General features: G+C 47.6%; 1 protein-coding gene across 2 annotated transcripts in view; it reads left to right on the top strand.

The window, feature by feature from the left end:
- Positions 1–12,175, top strand: part of rho-7 (rhomboid family intramembrane serine protease rho-7) — a 134,875-nt gene that overhangs the window by 50,515 nt on the left and 72,185 nt on the right. For both annotated transcript variants that reach the window (XM_077657131.1, XM_077657130.1), the window contains exon 6: positions 8,981–9,051. In XM_077657131.1, the coding sequence (XP_077513257.1) occupies positions 8,981–9,051 (71 nt within the window). The remainder of the gene's footprint in view (positions 1–8,980; positions 9,052–12,175) is intronic.

Below are 12,175 nucleotides of genomic sequence, written 5' to 3'. Positions count from 1 at the left end.
AGTTAGCCCACAGGGGGCCCATCCAGATCACATGGCTCCTATTGACCAGTCAGAGAGCACTGCAAAATTTGAAATTCCCATGAAACTTCCTGATTGGTCAGGAGAGGTCATGTGACCTTGTGACATCTTCACAACCTGCCACCAGAGTGTAAGCAAAGTGCCCACCATTGCCAAATTCAGTGAAGTTACCACCTGCCCACTGTGTCACTGCCTTACAGGAGCTCGGGAATAGCAACCTGAGTGTCACAGGCCCCACCGGTGGCTGTATTTGAAACAGCCGCCTACTGAAACGCTGCGCAACTGTGCTAATGGTGGTACGAGGACTCCCTGTGATCTATGAATATATGATTGAGAGGGTTGTGACGTCAACAACACCAGTAGACCAATCATTGGACAGCTCCAAATTTGAATGTCTGAGGACCGCCAAAATTAATCCAATAAAAGGTACTCGAACATTCTAGAAGGTGATGACTCATCCATACCATATAAGGGCAGTGGATCTGGTTCCAACCAGAGTTTTGCCGGGAGGATCGCAAGAGGAATATTAGGCACTCATTGTGTACACCAGAGCAACCAAAGCAGGCAGCCTAAATGCTAATTGGAGGAGTGCAGTGCTTTTAATTAGCTGGTGTAGTACCAAGCAGTCATTGCACTTCTGTACTTAACTCTGCTCATTTTGCTAGCACAATCTGGCAGCATCCCATCATTCACTGCACAATGGAACCAATTTACTCTATTCATCTGCTCCACGGTCAACAAAAACCCTCCTCATGCAGTATTGATAGTGTAACGTCCATCTTCTTCCTCATTTTCAAAAAATCACTGAACAATCGCTCTTTACCCAAAGATGAGAAGGGTGGTTCTACTTCATAAATCTGGAGACATGCATAACCCATACAACTACACACCTATGTTTGTAACATCAGTACACATCATTTTCTTCCATCTTGTTAGCTTCTTGGAATCAAACAGGTTTTTATATAGCAGTCAACATGGCCTCCGAAATATTTCTCACATGAAACACAATTAGGATGTAACGAACCTCCATGTAGCGAATTCCTCAATATTACAAAGTTTCTCAATTCCCCAATGCTACCTCTGTTGAACCGTGTGTGTTTGTGAAATCAGTGCAAAGCAGGTGTTGTGACGGAAAACCTTGATAGTATAATGAATCCACAATGCCAACTGTCTGTTGGCGACTGATGCTGTCACCTCTTCACGCACTTTTGTGTGCACTCCCAGACACCCTTAGAGCACGTGGGGGTAGTGGTCTCGGTCACAAAGGAGATGCCCTCGACTCAGCGTGGCAAGCTCAGCCGGAGACCAGCTACCAAGTGACAAAAGGAATGGTCGTTTGTTGCCCAGCTTTCGCCAGTCGCAAGCCAGAGAATGGGTCGGAGCCATAGGTTCACAAAACAAAACAAAGTTTATACAGTAATCCCTCGTTATAACGACGTCTGCGGGATGGTGAAAAAATTTGTTATAAGCGGTAATTCGATATAAGCGACCACCCGAGAAAATCTAAAGTAGTCGAGCTGTGCCGAGGAAGTGAAAATACAATGTATTCAGTGAAGCAAAACTTCATTCAGGTGTAAGAAAGGCAGTGAGCTTTGGCTGTTTCAAGTTCTTACCGGGTGCGTGCAGTCCCTGCTCTAATCTGACCAAGCATTGCACTAGGCCACGGTCGCCGCCCATGCATTCAGCCTTCGGGGTATTTCGAATCGCGAAGGCAGTGGCCACTTTTATGTGCGAAGGGTCATGGAAATGCCGTGGCTCGAGTCTGAGGTTGTGTTTGTAGTGCTCAAAAAACGATTAGCCGCTCATTATAGGTACGCAGCGCGAACGTGAAAACTGAACGGTTTTGCAGTAGGTGCTTGGCGTGATTATGGGCTTTTTGTCTTTTTGTAGCGGTAGCTACATTATGGTAACTTTTCGAGCCTTCAGCGTGACGGTGGCGGCGCCGCCACCATATGGCTGCGCCTCCACGTTGTTGGTCACGTGGTGCGGAGCAGCTGCCGGCGGCGTGGCGCCGTGGCTGATCACATGGTTCATCACGTGGTTGGTCACGTGACCAAGTTCCACCCGGCCAGCGGTAGCTATCGCGTCACTCCAGGTTTAACCAAAGCAAAACCAGCACTAATTTTTTGCCCGAGGTGTACAGCTGTGAAGTTTGCAGTTGAGTTTTTCGGAAAGAGTTTTTCGCCACACCGTTGTCGACGACACTGTGCTAGTTCTACGGTTCGAGCGTCAATGTTCGTGCAGTGTCGCGTCCCCGCCGTTGACAGATGCCTAGGAACGAAATTCAATGACCCTATCATGCATTTAGACCGTTTGTCTAATCGGATGGCGCGAATCAAGCATGACTGGCTCGAGAAAATCGCCGGGGAAACACCGTGGTTGCGTTGACCCGCCATGTTGACAGCCTGACTCGCCGCTGGCGACGCTCAGGTTTTTCGTGTTTTCGGCAAGTTATCAGTCGATTTGCACTGTCGAAAGTGCAATGAAGCTAGGGGTAGTGTTTTATTGCGATGCAGGCCGATCATGACGAGCGGCAAGCAAATTTCTAGGCCGGCTTCCCCAAAGTTGTCTTCCCGATTTGTTAACGTAGCTCCTCGCGTCGAACACGGCAAAGGGCGACCGACCAGGCAGCAGCTTGACAACACCGTTGTTCACACTTGCAAGCGAGACCTGTGGGTCGCCTTCTCGTTTGAAGCGAAAACTCTTGGGAATGACATTTTTCTCGCGCTTTCGAGAGTTTCGTCTGCTTTGGCCGATGTGAAATGGTTAGGCTTAGCAATGACAACGGCAGCCAGGGAGTAGCTCAGTACGTTGCCGAAAGCTCACCTCGCTCGCAACTCGCAAGCGTGAATGGGCTCATAATCGAAGGTACACTTCTTTTGTGCTTTTTGGCACGTTTCAGCACCAGAAATGTTCTTTAGAGCGGTAAAATTTTGCTCACCGAGCGCACCTCTTGGAATGCTACGGCGCAAGTCTGCCCGCGGTCTTTTGGCCACTTTTCGGCATCCAAGAGACCGTGGTTTTCTGTCATTGCGAAGTGTCATGAAAGTTATATTTTCGTTTGGATTCTATCACAGGGGACACCAGCGATGCGACTGCGACCGATTCGGGCGCGCTTCCGTTCGTATCCGCTGTAAACAGCTGGGGGCACTCGGCACTCGCTTGGTACCCGTTACTAGGCAGGCCATCGGTCCTAGGTTTGGTACTTTTGTGGCTTGTTCTGTAGCCTGTTCTGTAGTGTCGGTAGCCGACGGAAGAGCTGACGCCATTCACGCATAGGTTCTCTTTGGCTCTGATGCATTTGACTACTGCCAGCCGCATTTCACAAGTTTTTAATGTAGTGCTTCGTCATTCGTCATTTGTGCTGTGGGTCCGGCAAGCGACCGGCGCTCGTTCACGGCTACATTCAAGATGGCTGCCATTTTTTACGCTGAAGAAACAAACAGCCGCGCGCCGGGCTGCAAGTTCGACATTCGCAAAAGGTGATACAGGGGTGGCAGCTGCAGCGAGGATAATTTCAGCTGGTCCACGCCATGTCGTGATGTGGCTGTTTGCGATGTGCAGGATTTCGCTGGACGACGACTTTAGAACGACGTACTGTGGGACCGCAACACTGATCACGATGGCAGCGCTAGTGAGGATGAGTAGTCCAGTGACTATTACATTTTCGTTTTGGAATGTGTCCACGGGAATGCCCGCGCGCAGCAGCCGATGGCTGGCGATCAACGGCAGCACTTGGATAATGCTATCGCGTTCAACTATTCAAGGCCAAGCTTAAACAACCTATGAAGTTTTTTTTTTTATTTTTCGGAAATGTGATTTGGGGGGTCGGCTTACATTCGAGCCGACTTACAATATCGTGCAAATATGGTATGTGCAGCACGAAACTGAGGACGTAAATCTAGAATATACCCTCATAGAAATCATCCCCGGGAAGAAGGAACAGAGGAGCACCTACATCCTTAACATCTACAGCTCTCCCAAGGATCACACTCTGGAAACCACTAAACTCATTGACAAAACCGTAAAACATGACATTGCAGATGCTGACCACAACATAGAAAAAACACACAAAAGACGTTTCGTCCCCCGTATGGGAGCCTTGTTCACAGTAAAAAACGAGAAGCAGCTGCATGAGCTTATGTATGCTTGAAAAGAGGGCGCAGGGAACGTGCGTAAGCAGTTGTCAGATTTCCACAGTTTCGGTTCAAGGTGTGACGGGTCGTTTGTATCATCAAAGATTCCAGGTGAAGGCGAGGGAATTTCTTCTTTTCTGTCGCAAGGACGTGTGCTTTGCCCCGGTCGATAATGTGCTGTTTCAATATGGAGTGCTTGAAGGGCACCTAGAAGATCATAAAAACGACGTTAAAAACAGAAAACTAGATTCCAGTGCTATCGCCGAACACTCCATATCGAAACAGCACATTATTGACTGGGGCAAACCACATGTTCTTGCAATAGAAGAGGAAATTTCCTCGCCTTCACCTGGAATCTTTGACGATACAAACGACCTGTCACGCCTTGACAACTGCTTATCCACACTCCCTGTGCACCCTTTTCAAGCGTACATAAGCTTGTGCACCCCCTTCTCGTTTTTACTGTGAACAAGGCTCCCGTATGGGAGCCAAAGCGTATTTTGTATATTTTTTCAATGTCACGTTTTATGATTCACCCCGACCAGACGAGTTTTCGTCTAACTCTTGAAGAAAAAAACCATGAGGGAGACCAGAAGGAACCAATTTATCAACACCCATCACCTTCAATTGGGCTACCTGAAAACCAACGGTAAAGGCATATCGGGGAAGATTCAGGAGTTCGGCCTCATGCTACTGAATGACACTGCCAAACTCATGACGAACTTGTGTAAGCGCACCGACTGGAATAAATTCAGGAAAAGCAGGGACAATAATGCTGCATGCAGCATCTAGGGCTTGGAGAAGTGCGTTCAGGAGATATGCAAGGATGCCTTTAAGCACACCAGTAGCATAGAAACGGACGGAGAGCAAGCCGTCATTAACTCCAGGTTAGCCCTCATCTGGAAAGCCAGGCATGCTCTCACGAAGAAATGGAAGAAACACAGAATCAACCAAAAGCTCAAATTATGCAATGCATGGCTTGAGAAGAAAATTGAATACTATGCCATTAACCTTACAGGGCAGAACTAGTATCAAGTGTGCGACAAGCTTAACGGGCAGCTGGGAAACAAAACACGTGGAACCTTCTCCACCACCTTCTTGGCTTCGCTCAGTCCAAGATAGTCACCAGAAATGCCATAGAACAGGTCATCCACTCATACCAGAGAAGCAGGAAAGAACTGATCTCATCGCTTCCAAGACAAATGCGTCAACTCTCATAAAGATGACCTCAACTACACTGTACTCAATAATCCAACTCTGGATGAGCTGTTCATGGATGCAGAGATCTGGGCCACCCTGTCTCAACTCAAGAGGAAATCTTTGCCCGGACCAGATAAAATCAATAAGGTGCTGTAGAACCTAGATCTGAAATCACTCACCGCGCTCACGGACTGCTTGAATGAGTGCATGGAGACAGGTAGTTTAAATGAACTTTTTGTTGGGCTAGATGGTGCATGTTGTGACAAATACACGTGTCCTGGTTTTTCCTTATATTTGCTGCGCTGTCAGTGAATAAAGTTAGATGAAGTTTAGCGCTAGTCCTGCGTGGTCCTTTCTTGTGTTCGTCTTGGTTGCGCGCTACAGTTTTGTTACAAAATGCACCATCTAGCCCAACAACAAGTTCTTTTAAACCATCTTTCAAAATCTCAGAGCCCTTTTGTATGTGACTTCTTGTTATGTTCTTCTCAGCGGGATGCCTTTGTCTTTATCATCATTGTGTGAACATGCCGGGCAACACACATTTCCTTTTGCCTTTGAAAGGACATTATACCTACGGAAGTGAGTGCACTTTTTGATTAATTGCAGCCTCCGGTAAGTCTTCTGAAGCGGTTGTGCAGATTTTTGAAAGGTCAGCTGTGGCAACAGATTAGAAGGTGCGAAGACCATGTGCACACAATATGCTACAACATGGATTCGAGGTGGCTAGCAGAGATCAAGTTCCAAGCAATTCGCCGCCTAATTGGAAGTATAACGGAGTTTTGGTGAGCCCACACACTCAACCAAGTGATGCAGACCGCTGTGACGAAGAGCAAGACGCAGCCAAAGAGACCGGTGGCTGTCGTGGGGAGAGTTGAGCTTCCTAGCGAAGTAAACCAACTCTTGAGCAAAGGGCCGAAGTTTAACCATGAGCCGCAAGTTGAAGCACATCAGTTCCTGGCCTTGAATAGGTGTATAGCAGTCTGAAGAAAACAAAGCAAGGTCCCTACTTACTGGATGGAGTGGATGCGTTAACAAGATCTATGTGCAACAGTGGCACAAGGACTAGCAAGCATACCATGATGAAAGTAGTGTCCTACTTTAGGGAAAACAACCTCCAGCTTCTCCAAGCCGACAGGGAGGGCGGCTTTGTGGTGTTCACCGAGGAAGAGTTCGGAGTAAGAGCCGGTCAAGCTATTGCCAGGAACTTTATTCCTTTGACAAAGCCAGTGTCGCGAGAGTGAAAGGCAAGGCAGCCCAGATGCACAAGGACTTGAAATTGGACAGACGGGCAAGTAGCATCACGAACAGTCCCTTATGTGCACAAGGTAGCCCACCACTTGAAAAAAGTGGCCAACAAACATGCCGTGCCGGTTGTTTTCTCTACCTTTCTCATGTCAGACCTAACCTGGAATACACATGATCGATACAGGATCCTCATCACGCTAGTCTAATTAATATCCCCAAAGGTGTGCAGGATCGACCAATTCGATTTGTTCTTAACAGCTATTATTGTGCTGCTGGCATCACTAATGTGAAATTTGCTCTTAACATTCCTCTTTGTTCTTCCCTGAGAAAACTACCTATCTCGCTTTAATGGGAAAGCACTATTAGCCTCGTAACCTGGAAGATGCGGGTGTGTCGTGAAGCCTCTGAAGTTAGTCACTTGATGCGGGAAATGGCAGGAAGTAAGGGTGACCATGGCCAACCTGGAAAAATAAAATAAATACTGCCATGACTGGGTTTTGAACTCAAGGCGGCGTGAGCAGATCAGCTTCGCTGGCCACTGTACAAGAGCACTATGTTACCGCCACAGCCAATCACACTGTGCATAGCATGTATTCGTCTTTATCAACTTCCATCTGTGCGCAAGTCACGAGAGGAAAGGAAACGGGCTTTCAATCGCCCTTTCAGGTATGTGGAGTTGATGTCCAGCTGCAAAAACTTGCTTTTGTACAATATTGTGTGGTTAGCAATGGTAAAGCGCCAGCAGTCTTTTTTAACTGCTGCGCTAGTTGGTTCCACATGCTTCATTCAATTCATCACAGTGCACAAAAAATGAACACAGACAGATAGAAAGACTCCACAATACGCTGCTTTGTAGTGTCTTTCTGTCTCTTCATGCTCATTTTTTGTGCGCTATGGTAGATTGGAGTCTTTCTCTATTACGGAACATCTACAATACTAACCACGTGCTCCAGTCTTAGTACATTACACCAGCATCCCACGTATTGGACATCACAATTTAATGTACAATCACTGCGCACAGTTCTGTATTCCTATTCATTCTTGCCAAGAACTTGTCGTTAGTGTCATGTGTCGTGTGTTGCCCGTGCCTGCGACACTAGATATCTTCTTGTTTGAAAGAGACAGTGCTTAACAATGGTCAGGCCTTTTTGTCTTGTCAGTGTGCTGGGGCAGCTGTGTGATGCTACATTGCTGAACTTATGTGAGCCTTTGAAAAAGCGTGCCATGAATTATGTGTCATCTGAGGAACACATTCATTCCCTCATTCTTTTTTTATAAGATGACTTAATATGGTGTTAAACATTATTACGCCTATTAAAATCATGGCACAAAATGGCCCATTCTGTGCAGTCTGGGCTGCTTGTGAACAAATAACATCATCCGGTATGTTGCAGGAGAATCCAGTTTTTCCGTCAGCCCTATGAGGGAGTATTTTTAAACTTCCCACGAAGTAGTAAAGTGATGAATGGTCACAGCAAGCATTATGACCTACATGGCATCCTCGTCTTGCATCAACCCTGTTCTTGCGATTCTGCAGCATCAACGTTTGAATTTTTAGATGGAAGCGACATCTTTGTATGGAAAAATGATATCCGTTTTATCTGATTTTAGTTCGCACCGAGATGACTGCTCCAGCCCAACCCAATCTCACGACCGATACCGGTCTGTAACTTTCCTTTTTGCCGTTGCCAAAGAGATTCGCTGCTTTGTGAGCCTCTCTGCAGGTACTGGCCATGTTCTGAAAGGTTTCTCGCATTTAGGAGTGTAGTGGGCTCAGTTTTCTCTAAGACGGCCCAGGGTCAACATTGCGGAGGAGACCAAAAAGCTTCGCTTCAGCAGTTGATTTCTTTTTTATAAACAGAAAGTTTAGCATTAAGAGTTCAGTAGCTTTGAATACTCATTTATGACACTGTAATGCATAGGCCATATTTCTAAATTTTTCATTCCCCTTTTTTCTGACAAAGTAAAATGAAGGCCGCGTTTGGGCGAGTTGGTTTTCCATGCTGAACGTAAAAGCGCAAGAAATAAGGACGTAGAATAAGACAGACAACACGAGCGTTCACGTTGTCTGTCTTATTCTACGTTCTTATTTCTTGCGTTTTTAAGTAAAATGATTTTGTGAGCTTTCTTTTCTGCAAGACCCATTCAAAATTTTCCATTCATAATTTTGTTTCTGCATAAGCACAACATATCCTGTTTTGCAAAAAAGCAAAAGTTTTAATTTATGGGTGAGTGAATGTTTCATGCACATCATCATGAAATGGTCTGTTTTTCCCATAGTGTGGAAAGAGTTAAATTTGTCTGGGCTGCTTATTATATGCCCAAGCATGCGTTTTGTGGAAATTGAAAGCACTGAAACGCACCCTGTGTCCCCATTGCAGGTGTCGTGTCTTCTCTTGCCAGCTATCTGCACAAGGTTGCCATGCGACGAGGTGCCATGTCCCTGGGTGCGGTGCGTAGTCGTTCTTCAAAGCGAGCTCTTCCTTGTGGGTCCCCAGACACAGTGTGTGTGCCATGCCAGCCTTGGCCTCATACACGCCATGAGCGCTGCCTGTAGGGGCGCCACAGAAATCCCTCTTGCGGCCGGCTCTGAAAACAGCGGTGTGGTGAGCTGGCCATGCTCCCCCGTGTTGGCACATGTTTCCCAGCCATGCTGCCGTCTTGTCGCGGCCACAGGGGCTCAAGCTAGTTGCTGAGATTTCCTTTTGGTGTTTTCTATTGACGAATATATCTATACCTGCAAAGATAAGAGGTAGAGATGGGGATCGGTGCTCAACAAGAGTAGTCGCATCTTCAATGCTGCTGTGCCCAGTGCGCGCGTGTACTAAGAGCTTGTGGCAAAAGCAACGATGCCCGACTCGATGGCAAGATGGGCGAGTTGGTGATACATACTTAAGGGAAAATAGCGCTAAAGATGGGGACAAGTCAAGAAAACACTGGTTCTGTTGTTTTCTTCACTTGTCCCCGTCTTTTGCGCTGTTTTCCCTTAAGGATGCCCGACTACAAAGTACAGTTGATTGCAGTTATTTGTTACTCAAACATTTCAACAGCGGATATACCACACAAACGCTTGTAAGGGCTGCACCCGTGTACTTTCGGCACCCGAGCTTTCCACAACCCACGCGGGAATAGCCTTCGAAATGCATGCGCTGTGGCCTCTGCGATCAGCTCCAGTTGCGAGCAATGGTGCGCTTAATTGTGGAGGCTGCGCACGCACACATGAGCTTCCAGATGCTGCCTATGGATGGTGCCCGTGGCTGCGGCTCATCATCATCATCTTCAACTTTTTCTTCTTCGCCATGAGCTATTCATTTTGGCATCAGTATCACCAGCTCCAGCTTTTTGTGGCGGTCAAAGGCACAAGAGTTGTGGTAGCGTGCTAGTTCACCGTAGTTGTGGCTTTCGTGTGCTGCCGCCGAGTGTTGCAGTTTAGCACGGTGGGCAAGCACCTTAATAGCTGCACGGCTGGGAGTTTGCTCTCGAACACGGCAACCGTGCAGTTGGCATGAAAGTCGACGTGGCCTAAAGGTGCGTCCAACCATGGTGCAACCAAAAGGATGCATTGAAGAACACAAGCTGCAAAAGGCGTGCTTTCCGAGGCAAGTTGTGAAAGTTTCCCCAACTGGAAGAAGAGCTGCTCAGTTATGTGATGGAATTACAGAACAACAGCTACATGTTCACAGCGGACATGCTGCGTCACTTCTTGTGGGATGAGTGTGTAGCAGAGCAGAGCACCAGCTCGTAGTCTGAAGACTCCACGAGTGACAATTGAACGTAGAATAAATGCCGCTTATTCCCTGATTGGTGTGTTTTTACTTAAAACACATTGCATGTATGGGCCGCAGCCTGAAAATTAGCCCTCAAAAAGTGTGGGGCCCTTACAGGCGTTTATACGGGACTCTGCATGCCTGTGAAGCCCCAACACTTCAGGCCTCTGTTGAATACTTCTCCTTCTTATACCCCAGCAGCCGTGCACCATGGAGAGCCAGCTATACATGCCCACATGTTGCACTGCTGATAGCAGTTGAATATCTTGCCACTAAATTTCCACGCCAATGCAAAAATCGAACCTATTGGCGCAGTTCATCAAGAGTTCTGACAAAACGGTCGGATGCTCGATGAAATTTTATTCTGTGGCACCACTGTCGCTTGGTTCTTTACTGACACCTGAGCAGACTGAACAAAAAATTTGACTGAGGGGAAAGTGATCGCCTTTTACGTTGCAACTAGGAATCCAACACTGAAGTGCTCGTTTCGAGATGACACTGGAGCTACACATGATGTGCAAGAGCATCACAGTAAAACGATTTGCAATGCAGCTACAGCATTTGTTTTCATTTGATTACTACTCTGTCAGCAAGATACAATATCAAAAAAAAAAAACTCGGAGCAGTAAGGCATATCTTTTAAACTACAGCTCAGATCATTTATAACGTAACCCTTATAATGCACGACCGCATTGTATGCGGCTTTTTGTGACAACCGCTTCGCTTTTATGAGAGTTTAATGTATTAGCGTACCGCTTAATACGCGGCAGCGCATAACCAAAGACCGCGTATAGTGCAGTTTCTTGAAAGCCTGGCGGCCCGCGTACCGGCACGGACCTGTGGGTACTGGCGGGCGCGAGGATGTGCTTCCCAGTTTGCGCAAGAAGGGGGCACAACAGGTGGGGCCGGGGAGCATTGTCAGCGTGGTTCAACACAAGGCTGAAGGCAGAAGAGGATAGAAAAAAAGTCTCAAAGCAAGCAAGCGTTTTTTCTCTCGCTGGCCGATGCACCTCTGTTGGGCACACTCATTGGACAAAACTGTGATGGCACGGCGAGACGAGCATGCTGGAGCGGTGGCCACAGCCGCATGGCATGACTCTGCAAGTGCTGCTCGTACCACGCGCGCGTGCTGCAGCGTCTTGTTAGGCCTGAGCCCATGAGCGCGATATATGTCGTCACGTGTAGCGAAAGGTTGACAACGTAGGCAAGTCGGCTGACAACGTGAGCAAGTCTACCAGCCTTGGCTGTCTTCAGTTCCGATGGCATCTGCGCCTCCGAAAGCCAGGAAACGGCAAGCTCTCGATACCAGGTAGAGCATTGTGAGACACGTTGAGAGCGGTTTGAAAAAGGCTACGGTGGCAAAAAAGTATGGTGTTGCCTACAGTGTTGTCCGCCATTTGGAAGAACAGCAGCAAGAGTTGACAACAGCTGCAGGAAGACTCCCTTTTTGCTTGCAAGGAAGCGGATTCGTGCGTCGAAGTACGAAGATGTCGCAGCTTTGTTTGCACGGTTTCGTGAGGTCCGGGCCCAGAGTGTTCCTGTGAGTGGCTCGATATTGCAAGCCAAGGCCAGGTGCCTGGCAAACATTTTGTTTCAACCCATTGAACGGTTGCATTCAGCGTTTCAAGGACCGGCACTAGATAAGCTCCTCGTCGTCGCTGACCCCGACGGCGTTTGTGTGTGAAGTAGCCGCCACAGATGAAGACATCGTGGCAGCTATGCGCGGTCGCGATGAGCCTCTATTCGAGGATGAGCATGATGAAGTGAGTGAAAGTGCAGCACAAGTTTCATGCAAAGACGCGCTCGACG

This window comes from Amblyomma americanum, chromosome 3, assembly GCF_052857255.1.
Source record: "Amblyomma americanum isolate KBUSLIRL-KWMA chromosome 3, ASM5285725v1, whole genome shotgun sequence".
NCBI classification, from domain to species: domain Eukaryota; kingdom Metazoa; phylum Arthropoda; class Arachnida; order Ixodida; family Ixodidae; genus Amblyomma; species Amblyomma americanum.
This window is presented reverse-complemented; position numbering and strand designations above follow the sequence as displayed.